Genomic DNA, 23,420 nt, shown 5'->3' with positions numbered 1-23,420 from the left:
AGCACGTGAGAAGCTCCACATGAAAGCCACAAGCAGCTTCGGGCTTGAGAAACCTGCAGCAAGATCCCCCAGTGCTTCTTTCTGTAGCCCGGAGGAGTGGTCTCTGCCTGGCCCTGGACGCCTTGCTGGAGCTGTGCAGACAGGGCACCTCTACTGGACGCCCTTGGTCCCCTCTGTCCCGCACGCTGACCTCAGGGAGATATCACAAAGAGTTTTCTGATTTTGAGGGGTGTCAGATGAGTGCATGAGATGCCCCTTGGAGGAGTACACAGGAAAGTGGTTTATTCTAGGGCCAGGCTTAGTGAGGAGGCAGGAAGTATAGACACCCAATTCCCAGGGCAGAAAGCATGAAAGGTCCTTGGGCCCTCGGTGGCCTTCTTGCCTCTGTCCACTCTTGCGCTGGCCCTGGTTCAGCTCCTGCTATCAGCAGGTAGCCATCGGTAGGATGGAGATCAGTCTGCAGTTTGGCATCTGAGATGAAAGTGTCATACCTCAGCGCAGATTCGAAAAATTCTAGGGAGAAACCAGGTCAGGCTTGGTCCCATGCTCCACAGGATAGAGGTCTGCACTTTCCTAAAACACGGTCAGGTAAGGAGACAAGTGATGTTCTTCCAGTGGAGTCAGAATATTAGACTTATTCTACAGCGAGGGAAATGATTTTACTTTTTTTTGGTACTGGAAATCGAACTTAAGACCTTGTGCTTGCTTGCTTGCTAGGCAGGTGCTTATGCCACTGAGCTATAGCCTCAGCTCAGGAAATGATTTTAAACAGCATTTTCTTTTCTACATTTGTCTTTGACCACAGTGTACTGATGCTAGGAAACTGGTTACTTAATAATCTCAGAAGATCAAGTTACTTAACCTTTCTGTGCCTCAGTTTCCTCTCAATAATTTATGCTAATGTAGCTCCCTAGTACTACTTTCCGTGGGCGGCAGTGAGGACTGGGGAGAGTGTGCGTACAGTGTTAACTGGATGTGCACAGGTGACAGCCAGGCATGAGCCAAAGGCCTGCCGTGGGACAGGTAGATGATCACACAGACAGGGCTTCCCATGGACAAAGCCTTCTCACGAGGCGGATGAGATGTCCAAAGGCTCTGAACTGGAAAGCACAGAGGGTACCTGCGGCAGACCTGGCAGCACTGAGGGGCTGGTGGCTGTCCTGAACCTGCAGCACCGTGACCCTGCTCTCCATGAGTAGCTTCATCTGAACATGTGGAAACGTGGAAGGGGCAGGTGACAGTTGACACCGTGCTTAGGACATGGCACCCAGTGTCTGGGGATTCTATGCAGGGTACAGATCTAGGCAAAGATTTAACTTTCTGACACTGCCTGCACCATCACTGTTGATGGAGAGAAACGGACCGACCTCCATAGACTGGCCCAGAGTCTCAGCATGGAGAAACCAAGCGACCGTGGCTGGGGTCAGTCCTCAGCAATGAGGCCTCCATCCGTCTGCCTCAAGGGGTTCTTGCCTCCAAGAGACAGAGGGGACGTGCGAGTGGAGTGCAGGGAGGTGCTTGGCGTGGCACCTGACACTATTTAATTGAGGGTGGCTGCTGTGGTCATCATGATCCGTAACACTGACCACCCATGGGAGACTTCAGATGATGACTCGGAACCTCAGCTTAAAGAAAGCAGAAGTGTCCTCCCGGCCTGGGACAACTGTCACAGCTCAGTGGAAGTGTGGACGCAGAGCTGCTCGCTGGGCACCCAGAGTGGGTTTCTGTGGGAAGGAGAAACAATGACAAACCATCACCAAGGAATGGCATTCCAGCCGGCAAGCCAGGGCATGGACCTGCTGAGCCCGCGGAGAAGCATTGCGCCCGCCCTCGGGCTCCGGCCCGCAAACCCCGTGGCGGGAAGGCAACACTCTGAAAGCCCGGGACTGAGATGTTCATGGAGGGAATCTGGGAGGCAACAGCACAAACTCTACAGAAGCCATGAATTTATTTTGAATTAACCAAAACCCCTTAGTCCTAAGTGATACCAGACAGTATAAAATTAGGAGTTACAGTTCTGAAACAGCCTAAAACTCGTCTGGCTCCTGGTAATGACCTCGGATGTCACCCCCTAACCGCAGCCTCTTGGCCTCCTGGACAGCAGCTATCCAATTGCTCTCAAAAACTTCGCATCCCTTTGGCGAGCTGCTTCCTTGCTGTCTCTCCCTCCTCCACCTTAGACAGCTTCTGGGCCGCGCCTGGCCCTTGAGAAGGGGGATTCCGGAGCATCTTTTCCTCTACACCGAGCTTTGTTTCGTTTCTTCTTGTCACAGGATCTCTCTCTATAGTCAAGGCTGGCCGTGAACTCTCGGTAGCCAGGCTGGCCTAGAGCTTGCAATCCTGCTGCGTCAGCCTCTCTCGCGCTGCAGTTACAGGCGTGGGCTCAGAGGTGATTTGGACTGAATTTCTGAATTCTCCCAGATCCTAGCCGGCTACAACAAAGAACGTAGCCGAGGAGCTGAGCTGGCGTGTGGCACTGAGGAGGTGTCTCTAGAAGGAGGAGCTGGACTGGGGGCCCCGAGAAGTCAGCCCGAGCGGCTTGGCGAATGAAGCCTTGGAATTCCCAGGTCGTCACCGTCCATCGTGCGGCATCCTGGTGCTTGTGGTTATAGGGTGACTCTGAAATTTGTTCCAGTGGTCTGTACCACCGGAATCGCTCCACCCCATTCTGTCTTGCGGGAGCCTGGGGACTGGCCCCCGGGGTACTGGCCGCACCCTCGGCCTTCCCTTTTTACTGTGGACAGAGTCCCACCAGGTTGTCCAGGCTGGGCTGGAACTTGCAGTCCCTTGCTTCAGCCTCCTAGGAGCCAGCATTCCAGGCGTGTCCCACCCTGCCGCCCCTCTCTCCCTCGGGTGCGAGGACAGCCTCCGCTGCCCAGGCTGCCCTGGTGCAGCCGGTGGGCGTCCTGCGCGGGCAGCTCGCACCCTCCAGGAGCGCACCCCGGGGCGTGCCCAGGCGCACCTACAGACCACACCCCTGGCGCGTGCGGGTTCTGATTGGCCCGCGGCCAGGGCTCATTAGCATACTGTACCCTGACCCCCTGGGAGCAGGCACCGTGTCTGCTCAGAGCAGGACCCGAGCCTGTGGGAGCTGCAGCGCTAGTGACACGGATGACATCGTTCGTGTCTGTGTCCGGGTGAGAGGTCGGAAGGTAGGAACGCCGGGCTCCGAGGAGCGCAGCGCGGGGCGCGGTGATGCCAAGCCCGCGGGTGGGACTCGCCCCGCTTCGCCTTCTGTAGAAATGATGAAAGCCGAATGCACGCAGCCGAGGTGCTGGGGAAGCAGTCTCGGCAAACCAGGTCAGGGAGCCGGGCGTGGTGGAGCCCCGCGTGGTCCCAGCGTTCAGGAGGCTGAGGCAGGAGGCTTGCTGCCGCTGGAGGCCAGCCTGAACTGCACAGCAAGACCTTGTCTCGAAAAACCAAAACACGAAAACATTTACTTTCTATTCTGAAGACAGAGTTCCTTTATTTAAGGGTTGTAGAACACTTTTTTCCCCCTTGTTTTCTTCTTTTCTACGTGTCTTGATCTTTGGGAAAATATTAAATAATGTTCATTTAGCAAAAGTTTTTAAAAATTATTTATTTTATTTTATTTTGATACAGGGTCTCACTACCCAGTTCAGGCTCGTAGTGAGTCTCCTGTGTCAGCCTCCTTGGCGCTGTAATTATAGGCTAGCCCCACCACGGGGGTCAGGGGCCGGCTCTGCACGAGGACCGGGGGTCATGCTCGGAGGTTGCTCTTGCCGGGCAGGCACTTGTGCCGCTGAGCTATCTCTCCAGACTATCAGCAAAAGTGTTTATCTGGAAAAGATCTATATAGAAGCAGCATAATTTTCCTGCAGTGAGATTCTTCCCCTTAATTTAAATGAGAATTATATCTATATCACCTCAGTTATAAAAAATGTTTTTTAGTTTTGAAAATGTAAATCTCATTTTCTAAAGTTTTAAAAAATAAATCTGTGTGCGTGCATGTGTGTGTGAGTGTGAGTGTGTGTGTGTGTGTGTGTGTGTGTGTGTGTTGCCCAGGACTGAACTCAGGACCTCACCCAGGTGTATCACCAGTGAGTTACACCCCCACCCAGCCTTAAAGATAAATAGATTCTAGTTAGTGGCGGCCAAATTTGGGCTGTCAGAGTTACTACTGGTACTATTCAGAGAGGTAGGAACACACAAGTGCTGCCTGATATCTGTGTCTTCTATACAACTTGTCAAAAGCCGTGGAGCTGAGGGGCCACAGTGGTCTGTGCCTGTAATCCCCCCTGCTCTGGAGGCTGCTGCAGGACTACAGTTTCAGGTCAGCCTGGGTCGTGCATGAAGACCTCGTCTCAAACAACAAAGGAGAAGGGATAGTTCAGTGGCAGAACAGCCCTTATTTTTATACCCAGCATTGGAGAAAAGGAAGAAAAAACAGAAAAGAAGACCCACCTGAAATCCAACCATGTCTTTGGATACTCAATGTTTATTTCCCAAACATAGAATTTCACTTAAAACTAAGACTTGAGCTGAGGCCACACTTGGGGTGAGCCCTCACCCAACGCAGGCCAGGCCTAGGCTAGATCTCCACCCTGCAGAAAGCAGGCAAGTGGGGAGACAAAACCCCTCGGGGGCTGACCTTGAAGGTTCGTGTGTGAAGTGAGGAGCAGGGCTCGCATTGCCTTGTGTTTGAAGGTGTAAGAGTGGGACAGAGGGGACAGTCCAGCTAATCTGGTGGCTTGGGCCCCACCTCCCCCCACTCAGTGATGGGGAAATGTTAGGACTAAGTACAGGTGCAGAGCTGCAGAGCTGCAGAGCAGCGCTTGCAGGGCTCGTGCAGGCCTGACTGCCGCCGTGGGGGTGGTCTCTGTCATGCACCTGCGCCCGACACCATCCCACCCTGTGCCTAGGAGTCCCAGCACGGGAGCGAAACATGACACATGCCACCATGTGCTGCTCCTTTTTATTTTTAACAGTCCTTATTTTGCATCCAGAGACATCACCATTGAGCCACCTCGTTAGCCCTTTGCAGTTTTTCTTCTGAGGCAGAGTGTTGCTGAGCTGCCCAGGCTGGCCTCAAACTGACAGTCACTGCGTACAAGCCCGTGGGATTGCAGGCTGGGGCTCCAGGCCCACACCACTGTGCCTGGCTCCACAGCAATCTGTAAAATATTCATTTTTCTATCAGAGAAATATTTGAAACGTCTTTTCTTTCTTCTTCCCTCCTAAATCCTCTTTATTTAGTTAGAGTTAAAAGTTGGAATAAATACAGTTTGAACATTTTTTAATGTCATTTACATAATGCAATTTAATCATATAAATGAGATGGAACGTCCTTGGGAGGCGAGGCAGGGTTATTACTAAACTTAAGCTCAGAAAAAGCGTAAAGGAGGCTTTGGGGTAAACGAAAGGTGGCGAAGCACTGGTGTACAGCAGCTCCCAAAGGCGCAGCCTTTGCTCCACCCTGTGGACATGTGTCTGGACATCCTGCTGTTTGTCACAGCAGTGAGTGCTCGGGGATCAGCCCGCGCCCCTGCCCTGAGGGAAGAGCCCAGGAGGCCGGCTGGGCTCGGGTCTCCAGCGCCGAGGCTCCCCTGACAAAGACTTGCTGGTGGGGAAAGTCGGCAGTGCCGAGGTGACACAGCCCCGTTCGGGAGAGACAGGACGGCACTGGGTCCTTTGGGTGGCATTTGGGACTGCGCAGGGTGCGTGGCGACGCCAGCGCAGACCCCGTGCGCTGGGGTGAGTAGACTCCTAGCCGAGCCAGTGCGGTGCTCCCCCTTGACACTGCGGCGACGTTAGCCAGTGTGCAAAGACGTGTTCTGAGGAACAAGTCCAAGCCAATTCTTCTTCTCCTGAAGAAGGTCCCACCCATTGGTCACAGATAACAGCAGTTTCGACAAAGGCGTTCCTAACCTGGGGACAGCAGTGACAGGCGCAGACCTCGGGGCAGTGGCAGGAATCTCCCTGCTCGGACTCCCTGGGGCTGCCGGCCTCCCTGGCCCTTCTTTATTAATGCGCTGGTACTTGCAGAAACCTCAGTGAGGCCGAGCCCTGGCAGAAAGGCCTGATGTTAATCTCTGAAGTGGCCAGTGCTGCTATCACTTAGCTCTTTTTAGCCAGTCTTCAGGCCTGAACTGTCGAGAGGACCGATTCTCTGATACCCTGAACCTCGGAGAGAAGAGCTCCCAGGTGGAGCGCGAGAGCCTGCGGTGACCGCGGTGACCGGCCTCACCATGGAGCCCAGAGACTTCGACTCTGACAACAAAGAGCTGCTGAGCTGGGACATTAACGACATGAAGCTGCCCCAGGTATGTGCTGCCGAGGGCTGTGTGGCCCTGGCCCTCCCTGCTGGCACTCGGAGACGGGGCAGGGCTGTAGCTGGGCGCTCCCGGGCTTAGCCCAGGGTCCCGTTGGATTTGAAGGGGAACACGAATCCCGTGCCTCAAGCAGCGCTTATCCTGCTGTCTAGATGAGCAAAGGCAATGCGGCCCCCTCCTCTTTCCAAGCTGGCAGGGCCCAGCCTCTCTGCCATGAGAAAACCCGGGACTGTATTTGACTGTGATTGACTTTTCATTAACACCTGTCATCCCAGCACTCAGAAGGCTGAGGCAGGAGGATTGCCTGAATTTGAGGCCAGCCTAACCACATAGTGAGTTCAAGGACAGCTTGAACTACCTCACGAGACCCTGTCTCAAAAAATAAATTACCCATAAGCCCTTGTACTACCTTATTTGCTACCTTATTTTAAATTAAGCTCTATCTGAAATGCCCAGGACTTGCAAAACGGCTATCAATACCATACACACATGCTGGTTTCATTTCCAGGTGGGGAGCATCATTCATTCCATATTCTCCTGGCCCTATTCTTTGACAATTGACTCTTTAGCTCTTTTTCTTTCTTTCTTTTTTTTTTCTTTCTTTTCTCTCCCCACTTTTTTTCTAGTACTAGGGATTAAACCTCAGGCTTGTTAGGTAAGTAATGTACCAGTGAGCTATATACTCCCAGCCCTTTTTGTTATTTGAGACGGGCTCTTGCTAAACTGCCCAGGCTCGCCTCAAACTTGTGATTTTCCTGCCTCAGCCTGCTGAATAGCTAGGATTACAGTCATGCAATGACGTGCCCAGTGACTCTTTTAACTCTTAATTTAATTTAAGGCGCTGGTTGCCTAACACTGGTTTTCCATGTGTAGTTTTCCGGCTCTTGATCCTCTTTCTTGGCACTTGAAGATGTTTTTTAATGGAAGTTGTTTGGAATTGTGATGGGACAGACTAGGGTTAGCCGTCACTAGCCAACTGACACGGAGGCCCCTCTGCCCAGCCTGCTTCAGGGACCGGGAGTTTGAAGCATCCCGAGCAGGGGAGAAAGGATGGAGAGTACAGACTTGGTTTAAAACAAGCCCAGCCTACCACCCTGACGAAGATCTTCTTTTTGTTCTCGTTCGGAAGTTCCCCCAGTAACCTCCCCTGCTAGGTCCTGGGGCGCGGTGGCCCGAACATGTACCCCACTCTCCATTACTTAAAAGTGGTTAAATAAATCATAGAGATGTGATGGAAAGACAGCTCCAGGAATTTTTGTTGGTAGTTTTTTTGCATTGGTAGTAAAAATTATTGAAGCTGCTTTGGGGAGTTTTGAAGTGCATTTTAATTATTCGAGACTCAGAGACCAAATTCCTGCCAACGCCTGACTTCAAGATGGCAAACTCTCACCCCAAATAAGAGCTGGCCATTCGCAAGCCACAAGGTGAAGTTACAGATACATAGCAGATGTCACAATGTCACAGTTTAGAGCAGCATTTTGGTGCAGCCCAAGAGCCCTTTGAAACAGCGGGCGGTGAGCTCCGCGCACTCTTTCCTCCAGAACAGAGGAGCCCTATCAGTCATCAGATCCAAAACAAAAGAAGGGCAGAGCTGCCGCCCGAGGGAAAGTCAGGACTCCTCCGAGCTCCCGTTCTGACTTGCGCTTTCAAAACCAAAGGCATGGGCTGGTGAGATGGCTCAGTGGTCTAAAGCACCTACTTAGAACAAGCTTAGCAAAGCACAGGGACCGCGGTTCAATCCCCCAGCACCACATGCCAGCCAGCCCGCCCCCTGGTGGGCTGAGCTGGCCACACACACAAATAAAAAAAAAAAAAAACCAAAGACATTTCAGCCGCACAAGTCACTAAACTGAGAAATTTATAGCAAAAAATGCATGTTCTGATATACATTTTGGAAATGTATCATTTATGGTTTATAGAAAAGACAGCAAGAGTATCAGAGAGCTAGCTAGGTGCCCTTCAGCTTGTTAACTGTATCAGAGAAATGACTAAAAATAGAAATTTCCCCTACTTATTTTTCCTTTTTCTTATTTGGTGGCACTGCAAATTGAACTCAGGGCCTTGACACTGAGCTACATCACTAACCCTTTTCTAACTTTTAATTTGAGCCAGGGCTTTTTTTTTTTTTTTTTTTCAGAACCAGGGATTGAACTCAGGCCCTTGCGCTTGCCAGGGAAGCGTTTATTCCACTGAGCCATCTCCGTAGCCCCTTGTGTTTCCTATTGGAGATGGGATCTCGCTATGTAGTTCAAGCTGGCAACGAACTCATTATGTAGCCCAGGCTGGCCTCAAACTCGCAGTGATCGTCCTGCCTCAGCCTCCCAAGTGCTGGGATGTCAGGCGCCATTACACTGTTTGACACAGGTCTTGCTAAGCTGCCCAGGCCAAGCTCCAGCCAGCTGTTTTCCTGCCTCAGCCCCAAGAGGGCTGGGATTATGAGTGCGCACTGCCATGTGTGGCACTAGGGACAGCATCCTCCAGCCAGCTCTGGAGGCCTGTCAGGAACCAGTGAGAACGAGAAGGCAAAGGCCTCGAGCAGCCTTTGGAATGGCAGGGTTTGTCCTGGGAGACAGGTGAGCGGTAGATGTGGCACGGAGCTCAGCACCCAGGAACCGAAAGAGCCCCCCGCTCTTCTGAGAATGACGGGTGCATGCAGCCTCCTGGCCCTCTGGAGCTGGTAGGCCGGGCTCTAGACGCCAGCGCCGTGCTGAGTGCAGTGTCCGGCACGTACACGCTTCAAGTTTGAATCAGTCGGTGACAATTTGGGGGAAATGGTTACCCAAACAGTGATAATCTGGTCCTGAGAAGGCACATCTCAGATGCATGAGATGCACAGCTGGATTAGCTGTCGACAGCAGTGAGCAGAAATGTCCTCGGCAGCACGGCGTGGCGTGTGGCACTGTGCTTGGCCTTGTCAACCAGGGAAAGGGCCTCAGGGCCTGAAGGCTTGGGGTGGCTACTCCTGAGGGCTCTCCACATAGGAGTGGGCAGGGAGGCGGGCAGCCACTGCGGCGAGAGGACTCTGTCATGGGGACTGCGGGCTGCAGGGTAGGAACAGGAAGCGGGAAGCAGCAAGGCCGGGTTCCAGGGCCCCGAACTCTGCCTCCCGCATTCCGTCCCCCCCGCACTGCGGGGCGCGTGGCCCTGCCGCTGTTGGCCTTGCTTCTGACCCTCCTGTCCCGATCCCACACCTCCCTCACGGGATCGCTGGGGGCCAGAGGCACAGGCACTGCCTCTCCACGTCCCCGGGGAAGGGTCTCCACTTCAGGCGAATGTGCTCCGCCAGCTGGGCTTGCCTCTCTACTCCCCAGAAGCTGTATCTGTGCCTGGAAAGGTCATGTGTAGAAGCATTAGCGTTTGCTTGGTCCAAGCAGCAAAAATCTGTGTGGGTTTAGTCTTACCTTCCTTAAAAATGTGGAGGATGTGGTGCCAAAGAGTGTCACAGCCACATCAGTACGGATTCTAGTACTTAGGAGAGAGACTTGTGATTCCTCTCTCTCTCCCTCCCTGCTCCCCTCCCTCCAAAACTGAGGAATAACTCAGGGCACACTGTTCTTAGTAGCACCCATTTCAGAGAGAGATGGGAGCAATCTCTTCATCTCTAGCTCAGGCCCACTCTTCCCAGAGGGAGGAGGGCTGCTTCAGTACCACCACGCCTGGCACACACCTGGATCATTTTGTTCTTAAACACTGAGCACTTTTCAGTGAAGCCTAGGACCAAAGCCCCTGAGCCACTTACACAAGGTTTAAGGATCTCTCTCTCTCTCTCTCTCTCTCTCTCTCTCTCTCTCTCTCTCTCTCTTTTGTGGAACTGGGGATTGAACTCAGGCCCTTGTGCTTGCCAAGTAAGTGCTTATTTTACTGAACCATCTCCCTGGCCCCCAAGGACATCTTTTTTGTAGAGAAAATCTTCTCTGGAGCAAAACAGGAGACTCAGGCACAAAAGGGACACAGCTTGGATTAGTTCATTCCCAGAGCATGGTTTTAGCTGACAAAACAACATCCTCTGCTTCTACCAGAGATGAGCTGGGGTGGGCCAGCGTGAGCTCTTCCTATGAATTCAGGCGGCTATGTGTCATCAGAAGACACCAGCTGTCACCAGATGTGTCATGGCACTAGGGAGCTAAAGGTAAATTAGACTCTGGAGTTCTTGTCAATTATTATCAGATTGCGTAATCAGGCCATATTTCTGGTCCAAGATGGGACAGCACGGCGTCACCCTCTTTCCCTAGGGCTCTCTCCTGTGCTTCAAGGTCACTTGAACTCAGAGACAGCTCCACAGAGAGGGGCGCCTTGCTGCAGGGGAGCGATTCTCCTGCTGCCCAGGGCCTGTGGGCTGATGGCAGCAGGGTTCTTCTGGTGTCCCCAGCAGGTCTCATCCTAGGTGGGCAGAGTGGGACACGGGAAGCTGGGCCTGGGTTAGTGCATCTACAACGAAGAAGGAGCTTTGTCCCAAGTCCCAGCCCCTCCACCCAGGGAGGAACAGCAGGATTGGTCTAGGGAGCCATTCCTGAGCCGATGCAAGCACAGCCGGTCCAAGGAAACTTCCTCCTTCAGGGCAGTTGGAGTTCAGCTTCCGACTGGCCCAAGAGAGCCATTCTGTCAGTTTTGTGTAGCGCAAAACATGGGCTGGATTTCTTTTCTGGTTTCCGTAAGTAGCATCTCCTTTCCCCAGCCTCTGATTTACTTAAGGTATGTTTGTTTGCTGTCTTTGTTCTATTTGAAATACTTATTATAAGGAATTAATAAGCCACTCCTGTAATTAAAGAAAGCCTCACAGATAATTGCTTTACAGGAGAACAGACCACATTACAGATGAAATCAATTTTAATGCAATAACAATGTAGATATTTTTGATACTTGCAGAATTTGATTTCAATTGATTAGTTTTATATAGTAGTCACCTCAAATTCTTACTACAGCCCATTAAACTTCAAGTGATTAAGTTAACTCAAATGAAGTAGAAGCATGCTCTATGACTGCAGAACAATTCAAAGGTTTTGAGTAGCTTAGAGGAGTGAGTACCCTACTTAACAATTATACACAGATGCCATAGAAATTATAAACTTCTTAACCAGGAAGAAAAGCAAAAAGTTACTCATAAAAAGTTAGAAATTAAAATAAACAAAGGTTCTGAGGGCCAACCAAATAGCTCAGCAGATTAAAGCACCTGCTTAGGCAGATGCAGGGGCTGAGAGTTCGATTCCTGGGACCGCGGTGCAGCTGAGACTGGGCATGGTAGCACGTGCCTGTAATTCCAGTACTTGGGAGGCTGTAAACAGGAGAATCACTAGAGTCTGATCTACATAGTGAGACCCTGTACACTCTGTCCTAAAATTTAAAAAAAAGATTTTTTTTTTTTTTTTTTTTTTTTTTTTTGGTGGAACCGGAGATTGAACTCAGGCCCTTGTACCAGGAGGGGAAAAAGGTTCTGAAAAGAAGAAGATATGTTATAGGGATTCACTAAACAAGATTAGGAAATGATTGTTCTTTCTTTTTGAACTTTACCTTTCTGATGCTTTAAATTAGAAGGACTCTCAGATTATTATTGGCCCCTTGACACCAGAGTCCTTTATATTACTGTGATCTGGATCTTCTCTTCATTTCTATTTAAGAAGATGTGAAGGATCCCACTAAGTGGGAAGTCAGGAGGGTGGGTGCAAATTCAACATCGAGGAAAACAGTATCATGGAATAGCAGTTACTCTCAGCGATTTTCTTGGTGCAAATGCTTCCACACTTAGCGCTGCCACACTCAGGACTGCCACACCCAGCACTGCCATACTCAACACTTCCACACTCAGGACTGCCACACTCAACACTTCCACATCCAGCATTGCCACACTCACTCAATGTTTCCACACTCAGCACTGCCTCACTCAGGACTGCCACACTCAGGACTGCCACATTCAGCATTTCCACACTCAGCGTTTCCACACCCAGCACTGCCACACTCACTCAGTGCTTCTATACTCAGCACTGTTGTACTCACATAACAACTAGAATGAAAAGAGACAGCTGCAGGATATTGGGGATCATTTCTTCTTTGACAGGCTCAGAGTCTGCCCAAACATTTCGACGCCTTTGCAGGCAGCCTGCTCCCCTCCTATGGCATGCAGGTTCAGGCCCTGGCCAGGCTGAAGGGGATGTTCACCTTTAAATCTTAAAAATATTCAGAATAAGCCAAATATTATGTGTTTTCTCTTATATGTAGAGTCAGAAAGGAGGAAAAAAGAAGAGGGATGATAGGAAAGTAGGAGGGAGATTATTAGAGAGAAAGAAGAGGGACGAGAGGAGGAGAAGGGGGAGAGGGTGGTACGGGAGAAGAGGATGTTTTAAGCATGTGCACATACGCCACAGTGGAGCCTATTTTTTGTATAACTGGTAAGCACTCATTACAGCTAACATGCACTTTATTTATTTACTTATTTATTTTGAGACAGGTTCTCACTATGCAGTTCCAGCTGACCCTGTACTCACTTTTGTAGCCCCCAGGCTGGTCTCAAACTCACAGCGATCCTCCTGTCACCTGGGGTTCTAGGGCTGGCACAGCATGAGGTGCCAGGGATCAAACTCGGGTCCTTGCGCTTGCCAGGCAGGCGCTTATGCCGCCGAGCTATCTCCTCAAGCCCTGATATGAACTTTAAAAGAGCTGAACAGCCCAGCTCTTCTCGAAGCTCTGCTTGCTCCCTCTGCTGCCCTGACAGCTGTGCACCGTAGGTGCACACCTATCATCCCAGGGCTCAGGAGGCTGAGGCAGGAGGATTGCTGAGCTTGGGTCAGCCTGGGCTACCCGGAGAGCTCCAGGCCAGCCTGAACTGTACGTCCAGACCTTGTCTCAAAAGGCCAAAAACAAAAACCTTCCATCATATTGGAATAATTCAAATAATTCAAATCTCCCAGATCTCTATAATCCAGATTATAAAACATTGTAATGTTCTAGGTAGCATTTTTATTATCATAATGTACTCTGTGGCCTTTCTGTGAGAGGCCATGAGAGGCTTTGGCTTAGCTTTTACCAAGAAGAACCGAGGAGAAGGCGGGCAGAGCAGCAGGAGGCCGGGCTACCTCAGGGTCTGATCAGTCCCAGTCCTCACAGCAGGGACTGCAGCTGTCCCATGCACCTCGCTCTTGATTCACGGGGTATAATCAGAAAACACGGTGAATGCCTAAGCTAGAAAAGATTCTTTGGGTAAAAGGCACATCGCCTGTAGTTCCCCTGCGTACCTTTCCCTCTGGCAGGACCCCGCAGCCTCACTGTGTGGCAACAGCTCTGGAAATCCTGCTCTATGAGGTCTTGAGGTGCTGCTGCTGCGTGTGGGCCACAGGGAGGGAGTGCCTAAGAGCCGACCCTGTGCCCTCGTCCACTGCTGTCACTGGCTCTGGCACCATTAACTGCCGGCTCTTCCCCAAAGCCAAAGTGGTCACCAAAGGCCAATGTCCTGAACGGATTCGGGACCTCAAGGCAGCAAAAGCAGCACAAGTAAAGACACTCAGGAAAGGCAACGTCCAGAACTGCCGCGGCATGTGGCAAGCGTGATGGGGGCGTGTGTCTGAAGCTACGGTGCGTGGCGTTGAGGAGTGCCAGTGGCGGTGTCTTTTATTGTGATTTTTTTTTTTTTGCGGAACCAGGGATTGCACTCAGGCCCTTGTGCTTGCCAGGCAAGCGCTTATTCCGCTGAGCCATCTCCCCGGCCCGATGCATTTTTACTTTAAATATGCATTATGTGTTTTGATCATCCTTCACTACACCTTCCCCCTACTCTTCTTGGGTAACTTCGTATTCTTTGGCAGGCTCCAAACCAGAAGTCTAACTCGGTATATGCCCGTTCACCTTGACGTTTATGTTTTCCCTTCTAGAGTTGGTCTTTCTGTCCTCACGTTCGGTGCCGTGCTTTCTTGTTGGGGACGCAAAGGAGAGGCGTCCTTCTGGGCCTTCTGGAGCCCCCTGCTCTGACCTAGACTCTTGTGCATGAAAAGTGCTCTCATATTAGTGCAGACCCCTGAAAGCCATGAGGCTTGGCAGTGTGCCACTCGGGGTGCCGAGGCCATTTGGCGGTGCTCTTTCTGCGAACGAGGCGGGGTCTGCCAAAGGTGGCCTCTGCGGCTGGCCTGGGAACATGGGCCATACCGCCAGTGACTGACACATGCCTAGAGCCTGCAGAACACCGAGTGTCAGCAGGTGTGCCTCACACAGCCTGCCCTTGAAGTAGGACAGCATTATTAGCCTTGTCTTGCAAATAAAGCAACAGAAGGCAGAGCAAACAATGTACGTTGTGTCATCAGAACTGTGTCCCTGGCCTTTGTCATTGTATCTCTCTGGCAAAATCAGAGCATAAAATCCACCCTCTTAAGTAGTTTGAAGTGTTCGGTCCCATCGGGTGAATATGCGCGTGCCAGTGTGCAGCCGGCCTCTAGGGCCCATTACCCTGCAAAACTGAGCCTCTTCCCCGGCGAACAGCTCCCCTTGCCTCTGACCGTGGCTGGAGGGTGAGGGCACGTAGTGGGCGGAGAGTGATGCCAGTCCTCACAGGGCACAGCAGCTCTTCCCCAGTCTCTGTCCCATGTGATGCAGGTGGAAGGGACAGAGAGCAAAGGCAGAGGCTCTTTGTTCACAGAGGAGAAGGCAGCCCTCGGGACCTTTCTGGTCCTGGGCTCCCAGGCTCTTCACTGCGCAGCTCTGGTGGCTTTGCCCCGGCCCACAGGGTTCCGAATAAGGCGTTATCTTTCTGTCCTGCCAGCATCCTCAGTTACTGTGCGAGAGCACGGTGCTGTTCCTCCACCCTCAGAAGGTCCTCCTGAGAAATGGTCATCATGTTCATCAGCAGGGGCTGGAGAAAGCTCCGTCACCTAAACTCAGAGGGGTGCATTCCTGCCCCTGCTGACCTGCGGCTGTGGCAGCTGAGCTTTCCGGCGCCAACCTGTGAGCGCTTTGTGTTTCTGCCAGAACGTGAAGAAGACCGACTGGTTCCAGGAGTGGCCCGACGCCTACGTGAGGCACGTCTACAGCTCGGAGGACCGCAGCGCGCAGCGCCACCTGAGCAGCTGGGCCATGCGCAACACCAACAACCACAACTCGCGCATCCTCAAGAAGTCCTGCCTGGGCGTGGTGGTCTGCGGCCGCGACTGCTCCACCAAGGACGGGCGCAAGATCTACCTGCGGCCCGCCATCTGCGACAAGGCCCGGCAGAAGCAGCAGCGTGAGTGGCGCCCGACGCGTCCCGAGGCCCACCCCGCCTCGCCCTGCCCTGGCTCGTGGCAGGCAGGCTGTGCCGGCTTTGAGAGCTGAGGGGCCGCCGGCGTCTGCCTCGGGGCCGCTGTGTCCGAGCTGGGCCTGAGCAGCGCCCTGCAGCTCAGAGAGAGAGCAGCCCCGGCCCCTGCCAGAGAGAAGCGTCTGCGTCCCCTGGGGAGCGGCCACGTGCTCTAGGAGAAAGCGGTCGGCCAGCCTGCGCGCGGCGCAGCGGTGCGGCCGGCGGGAGGTCAGCCAGTTCTGGCGGCCAAGCTTCCCGCGGGTCGGGGCTCTTCCTTCTGCTTCCCCGCGCGGTGCACTCACAGCCGAGAGGTAGATGCTGCTCTATTCCCGGCCCAGACCCCTCCAGGCCTCGGTGGCTGCATGCTCTTTCCCAGTTATTTGTGTTCAGAACTGGCGCTGCCCTCCGCTCAGCACTGCGAGAAGTACCTCCACCTTCTTGAAGCCTCAGCGACTGACCCGCTCTCCTGTGTGGCTTTGCCCCTTACCCCTTAATTCTAATTGAAAGATGAAATAAGGCTTTCCTCTTCTCTACAAAGAATTTAAATAGCAGTCAGTGAGTGGGACAGGTTTTCTGCTCAGAAGAGCTCCCCGTCACCCTGGGAAGTGCCCCCGTGCGAGGGAGGTGCTGCCGGCTGTGTCCCCGTGGGAGGCCGGGTGGCACGGAGGCCAGGCCTCTTCACCTGGGCGAGGCCACCGTGGCCGACTACTTCTCGTGGGCTCGGGGCTCAGCCCGACAGCCCACGGGCAGGCCTGCATGGTCACTCTGTTGCCCCTCCACAGGGAAGAGCTGTCCCAACTGCAATGGGCCTCTGAAGCTGGTCCCCTGCCGAGGCCATGGCGGCTTCCCGGTCACCAACTTCTGGCGGCATGACGGACGCTTCATATTTTTCCAGGTTGGGTCTGAGTTATTTACGGGTCTGTGCTTCTCTCTGCCCTGAAAAGTGTCCACAGAGATTCCTACAGAGTGTACGGCGTAGGCCTGGAGGGATGCGGGACGCACGCGCCCACCCTGCTGCCGTGCCCTGGGGCAAGGCCCCGCCCCCCCAGCTCTCACTGTTTTCCCCTTCTTGGTAGACCTGGGGATTGAACACGGGCCTTCACACTGGCTACATGTTTAACATTTATTTATTTAATTTTATTTATTTATTTGTGTGTGGGGGGGGTGTGGGTGTGTGTGGCCAGCTCAGCCCACCAGGGGGCAGGGCTGGCTGGCATGTGGTGCTGGGGATTGAACCGCGGTCCCTGTGCTTTGCTAAGCTTGTTCTAAGTAGGCGCTTTAGACCACTGAGCCATCTCACCAGCCCCCATGTTTAACATTTACACTTACTAGTTTTTACATTTTTTACTTTTGGCAGTCCTGGGTATTAAACCCCAGGTCTTCTAAAATAAGTTTTGGGACAGAGCCTTGTGGAGCCTCGGAGCTGCCCAGCTGGGCTCACACTTTTGCACTCCTCCTGCCTCGGCCTCCCCAGTGCCACAGTTACAGGCGAGCATTGCACAGACCTCAGCTGTGACTTGAACAACTCGCTTTCGTCCCTGAAGCCCGTTTCTGTGGAATGTGAGGTGTACTGCTGGGGAGGTGGCATGAACTCCTGTGAAGGGGGCTCTCTGATGTGGGGTGCCTGGCTTTGAGTCACGACGGTACTGGCCAACCAGCTCTCCGAGAAAAGGAAGAGGCCTGGCTGGGAGCATTGGCTGACTTCTGTGCTCTAATGACTCCTGCTGTGGCCCGTTTCACTCTGCCAGAATGTTAGACAGTCCACCCCCAAGACTGTGCTCAGCGTGGCCAGCTCCAGTGGGGGCCTCAGGCCCCCAATTCCTTGGGCAGGTGGCCGGGTGGTGTCACCTCTCCTTGCCTCAGGGTCCTGTCCCATAAGCAGGGCAGTGATAACAGCATGGCCCTGAAGGCTGCATCAGGCGCAGGCTTATCAATGTCCTACCTGTGTATCAGGAAGCAGGGCAGATGGGGGCACACCTGAAGGAGCCTGGGACAGGCAGGCCGCAGGTAGGAGCAGGTGGCTTGGGACAGGCGTCTAAGGTCTCTCTCACCCTGTCACACCGGGCGGCTGTGCCCGCATGAGGGCAACTGGTCGCTCACTGTGTTTCCTGTTTGCCTCCCTTCAGTCAAAGGGACAGCATGATCACCCAAAGCCAGAGACCAAGCTCGAGGCTGAGGCCCGAAGAGCAGTGAAGAAGGTGCCTGGGGCATCTTCCTCCAGCTCCTTAAAGCGGAAAGGAAGCCCCGAGACCAAGGTAAGCTCACCCCGTGTGCTTAGGACAGGCAGTGGCCTGCCCCCGACGCAGGGCTGGTGGGTCGCCCAGGTCCTGCAGCAGCAGACGAAAGCAGCCCTGGATCTGAGGTCTGATCCTGAATTCATGCTGTCTTTGTGGCATGCTCCTGACCGTCAGTTCTGCCCCACTGGAGAACCATCTCCCCTACTGTAGCTCAAAAAGAGAAGCTGGAACTAGGACCCCGTCTCTGTTTGGGATTCTACATTTTGATTCTAACAGAAACCAAGTTAGTTGAAATGCTCTGCTCAGTAGCTTTGTGGTTTTCTTCTGCAGCAAAATTTCTATACATCTCCAAAAGGGATTGTTGTCTTAGGTCGTGGACCAGGATGAAATAAACAGCCCTGCGAGGGATGGTGGTGCCCGGTGGTGACTCCAGCCTGCGGTGGTGCTCTGCCGACCGCTGGTGTGAAGCCCCGTGGGCCTCTGGGCAGGCTGCGGGTTTGCTTGCTTGGTGGTGGTGGATGTTCCTACGCTGCAGAGCCCCGCGATTCCTTTTAGAACAGAGCCCGAGCTGGCCCACTCCCGCTGCTCCCAAGGTGCCTGACAGAACGCGCCTGGACGGAGCGAGCGGCTTGTAAGGCAACCCGAGCTGCCAACCCAGCGTGGGCGGCTCTTGTCTTCAGGCTCATCCCCACTACTCAGCACAGCTCTTTCTCTCCCCCTCAGAACTGCTCCCTTATTAGCCAGTGTTAACATAAGCAAGAGCACAATGTAATTCTCTACTAGATTCTTTTTCTTCCAATAACTGGAGACTAGTACTTCCTCCATTTATAAAAGTACAATGGGACCTTGGTTCATGAACTCTTTTATATGCAAACAATTTGATTTGCAAACAAGCATTTGGCAAAGAAAAAAAATTGTTTTTGTTCTCAAACTCTGCATTGAGTCACAGACACGGCTGTGGCCATTTCCTGCGCAAACATGAATGTGGCCGTCTTTTCTAAAATCATAGTACAAACTGAGCTTGTGAACAGAGGCACCACAATACGTGGACCACTCATGTTCTACGTGGTCTTATGAGTCAACAAACTTCCCAAAAGTTCAGAGAGAATTCTAATAAGAAGAAAAAATCCCCTGATTTTTCAGACTCCAACCAATATTGAAAAAACAGAAAAAGGAGGGAAAGAGGGCTGGGGAGAGGGAGAGGAGGGGAGGAAGGGAGGGAGAGAAACGGGAGAGGAGAAGCTCCCTGGGATTTGTCCTGAGTACAATACAAATATCTGAAGCTGTAGTTTGGCTTTTCACAAAGTGCTCCCTCAGAGTTCCTCAGCAAGGAGCTAGGATGTCGGGTGTACATCTGCGTGCTGGCGGGGAGAGAGCCTTGAGGGGGGTGGCCTCGGCTTCTCTTCTCCCAAGGCTGTGGGGGGCGGGGCGAGGCAGCTGGTCTCAAGAATGCCAGGAATGAGGAAAGTCCGGGGGCTCTTCCTGGCGCAGAGCGGAGTAACGTGGGGTCTGTGCAGTTGCGCAGGCTGCCTAACTTATTAACGGGAGCATTTCACTTTCTTTTCCAGTCTCCTCCAAGTAAAAAGCCAAATCAAGGAAGTTTACCTTTAACTTGGTCATTCCAGGAAGGCGTCCACTTGCCTGCTAGTCACAGTGGACACTTAATGGCTAACGCTCCCCAGCCGAATGCGCTGAATGATTGCCTGCCTTTCCCCAAGAGCTATGCACCGGCAGGTCCCGTGGACACCACAGATCTGGCGAGCCTGCCGTCCACGCTGGACTCCACCAAGCTCTATGAAAAATGCAAGCTGTCCGATGGTCGGATCCACAGCAGCGACCTGTTTCAGCCTCCGGCACATGGAGTCTACTCAGATTATGACGAGCTGCAAACGTGGAGTAAAAACTCTGCTTTGGGGAGAAATTCTCTGAATGAGCCCTGCTGTCCCAGTTATCCTTTCCCTCTGACCAACTGGCCTTGCGACTTCTTCCCTTCCCAGAACTCTTTGGAGCCCTTGCCCCAGCAGATTCCCCTGGAGCCACCTGCACCCAAACCCGGCTGTCACCCTTTGTGGCCCAATCCAGGAGGTGATGTGTATGAGGAGAAGATCCCCATGGATTTCACCAGCTACGTGCCTTCCCTCCCATACCCAGGCCCCCAGGAAGACCCCTTCCTGCTCACATATGCCTCTCACCCTCACCAGCAGTACCCGCTGCCGGGCAAGAGCGGCCGGTGGGATTTCGATGAAGAAGTGGCGTGCATGGGCCTGGATCACCGCAACAGCGAAGCGCTTCTCAGCCTCTGCCCTTTGAGATGACTCTGACCTTCCGTAAATGCCTCATACCACTATCAGAGCTATTTTTGGAAACGGCTGAAAGAATTTCTTGTTTTCCAAATATAACTGCAGGGAAATGGGACTCAACAAGCAATAAGCAAAGATTTCTTTGTTCTTGCAAGAAGTCGTTTTGCCTCCTAGTATCCTCGTCCTCGGCCGGGAAAGGACATTTGTCCAATGTGTGGTGTCCAATGTGCCCCGGTGTCCACCCACATCATTCTGGGCCTTCGGCACCCCAGTGGGTTACCCAGTGGGTTTTCATTATTGCCAACACATATCAAATGGACAGAGATGGGCAAAGCCCCTCTACTTAGGACCTCATCTGTGCCTTCTTGGAGCTGAAAACGAAGCATCAGAGCCCCTTAGCTGCTTTCTTGTCTGTGAGGCACAATACCCAACACCGGCTGCCGAAGGGAGAAGAGGTTTGCTTTGGCTCACGTTTCAACCCCTAGTCAGCTTGCTCTAAGGAAGAAATGGCGTGACAGAGGGTACATGGAGAAGTTGCTCGTGTCTTGATGGAGGAGAAGCAGAGAGAATCGAGGGAGGAGCCAGGCGAGAGAGACACCTTCCTAAGTCCTGCCCGCAGTGTCCACCTCTCCTGAGCGGACTGCACCTCTTCCTAGCAAGCTACGATGCCCCTGCAGTCCGGTCACCTCCCTGATGCCCCATGTGTGACAATGCAGGGCTCTTGAGAACGTCTAGATAAGCGCCATGATGCTCTGTCCCTGCCCTCCGCAGGGTGCCGGCGCATCTCGTTATGTATAAGGTGTCAAGTTTACCCGTGAGGGGCAAAGCCTTACCAGTTTTAGCACTGCTGAAAACTCCCCTGAGGCCTAAGGCACCTGTGTAGTTGTGAACCCCTGTAAACATCACAAGTCGAATGCTGCAGCACACGAAGCCCTAGGGTACAAGGTCTCATGCCAAAAAGGAAGAACAGAAGGATAGAAACCGATGGGACCAAAGCAAGATCCAAGCATAGCAAGGCGAACATGACACCCTTAGCTCCAAGCCCAGCACCTGGGGCAAGCTGTGGCGAGGGACGGGAGGTGGGCTCCAGTGGGTGCAGGTGATGCCATTCCTCAGGCACTGCCGGTGGCTGTAACTCCCTGCTTCTCCTTTGAGCTGGCTTGCTCACGTCTGCAGCCCTCTTCAGCAGATGTGCCGCACTCTTGGCTTCTCCAAACCTACGGGGCCTCCTCTGTGTTTTCAGCCTCACTCCCTGCCATCCAGGGCATAGTCCTGGCCCCAGGCCCTTCTTTTGAAATCTGGGTGGAAGCTTTCCTGGCCTCACAGTTCTTGCATGCTTCATGCCTGTGAAGAAGAGAACCACAGGGACAATGCCAAAGTCAGCTGCCAGCTGGGAGAGTCACCAGGCCCACTGGAACTATACAAGTCTCCGTGTACCTGGATGACTGAGCACTGTCAGCCAGGTCCGGGGAGCCAATCCCACAGGCGGCCGTCCTGGAGCACCGTGTCCCAGGGCTCCCTTCTCAAAGCAAAGTCTTCCATTTTTGTAATTCCGATCCTGCAGTGGGTGAGGCCTTGTCCACTCCTCACATGCCTTCGGTGGATCTTGTCATCCTGCTGTACAGTGTTCGGTGCTTTCTCTTTTTTGCTAGGATGTTTGCAGCAAAGCAGTTTACAGTCACCTTGGGGAGTGGTACATGAACAGAATATAACCTGTTTCTGTTTTGCATCCTTCCCCCTTCTTCCTCCCCCTCTTCAAATTCTCCCTTCCCCAATTTCTCTCCTGTTATTATTACTCTTAGCTCAGGTTTATGGCATACAGTGTTTACATTCACGGAGGTAACTGCATTCTTAGGATTCTATAGGATTCTTCTACTCACTTCTCCATCCCCTCTCCCATCCCCTCCCCCTCTGTCCCTCCCCTATATCTCATGAGCCCCTTCCCACTGACAAGAGCTTCATCTCATTGTCCCCTTCTATTGGTCCTTTATTATTCTCTTTGTTTGTAACCTGCCTCACTCAAATGAGAGAGGCCACACAGTATTTAAGCTGGTGTGTTTTGGTTTATTTCCCTCAACATTATATTGTCCAGGTACATCCATTTTTGAACAAATGTCTCCAATTTGTCTTTTATAGCCAAGTAAGATTCCATTATATATAGTGTTATGGTGTGTGTCTAGCTGTCCCCCAAAGCCTCATGCAGTCATGGAGAGGCTTCTGGAGTTTGTGTTTGGTTATTGTGGGCGTGGATGCTGCCCCTGCCCTGAGGCAGGTAATTTGCATTTTGATGTAAGGAGGGAAGAGAAGCCAGCTGCCGCTACCCTCCCTTGCTTTCTTGCTCTTTCTTCTACCATGAAAGGTTGCCCTCTGCTGTGCTGCTCCGCCTTGGAGCCTGCTGAGTACGGACTGAAACGCCAGTAACTGTGAGCTAGATAAACCGTTCCTTCCCTCATTTTGAGTGTCAGGTATTTGTCCCAACAACAAGAGAAGAGTAACTGAGACAGAATTTGGTACCGGGAGTGGGGCCATTGCTGTGACCAAACCTGACCATGTGGATTACAGGCCTTTGGGAACAGCTTATGGGAAGAGATAAGAAGGATTTGAAGATGTTGCCCACTTGCAAAGAGCTGGAACAGCTTTGGCTCTTTCGTAGGGGAGATTCTAGTCAGAGCTTAGAAGGCTGATGGAAAGCTTGCCTGTAAAGACCAGGCTGGGAGGTTTCTGCTGGGAAGAAGGACTGCATTGGTTGTTGGACTTCAGATGATTTGTTATCGCTTGGTTGAAACTGTTTGAATTTTGCTCATGTCCAGAGACTTTGCCTGAGACTGAGTTTAAGCATGGGGGACTGATTAATATTTCAAAAGAAATTTCAATGCAGCCGAATTTTGAGGCAGTGGCATGGCTGTTATTGTGGGATTTTAACCAAATTTATGTTGAGACTCAAGAGCAAAGAGCCCAGCAGGATGATTTAAAACATGAGTTTGGCTGGAAAGGAAGCTCCAATAAGGCTGTAGACTACAAAGATGGAGCTGAAAGTATCTCACTGCCAGGAAAGAACAGGAGAATCAAAAGGATGGCCTGAGGGCATCACTGAAGGCAGAAGGTCTCCACCCCTTTGCGGCCTCAGAATTGCAAAAGTCAGGGACTGCCTTGAGGGAAAAACCGCTCAGCCCCTTGTTCCAGAATGGCAGCAGCAGCCACACCAGGTTCCAGAATGGCGCCGGCATAAAGAATATATTCCTCAGAATCAGGGTCAGAGTGCTCAGTGATCCAGGCCCTCGACCCCTACGGCCAAGAGCAAAGGAAGCCTGGCTACTGCTCCAGCTGGCAGCAGACCCTG

General features: G+C 52.5%; 1 protein-coding gene across 1 annotated transcript; it reads left to right on the top strand.

Moving 5' to 3' along the window:
- Positions 1 to 6,209: 6,209 nt before the first annotated feature.
- Positions 6,210 to 20,095, top strand: Gcm1 (glial cells missing homolog 1). Its single transcript, XM_004644615.1, has 5 exons — positions 6,210 to 6,284; positions 15,240 to 15,492; positions 16,326 to 16,438; positions 17,670 to 17,798; positions 19,349 to 20,095. Exons 1-5 carry the CDS (start codon positions 6,210 to 6,212, stop codon positions 20,093 to 20,095), a joined length of 1,317 nt encoding a protein of 438 aa, XP_004644672.1.
- Positions 20,096 to 23,420: the final 3,325 nt, after the last annotated feature.

This window comes from Octodon degus, unplaced genomic scaffold, assembly GCF_000260255.1.
Source record: "Octodon degus isolate 3935 unplaced genomic scaffold, OctDeg1.0 scaffold00205, whole genome shotgun sequence".
Classification (NCBI taxonomy): domain Eukaryota; kingdom Metazoa; phylum Chordata; class Mammalia; order Rodentia; family Octodontidae; genus Octodon; species Octodon degus.
Note: the sequence above shows the minus strand (reverse complement) of the source record. Positions and strands in the feature narration are given on the sequence as shown.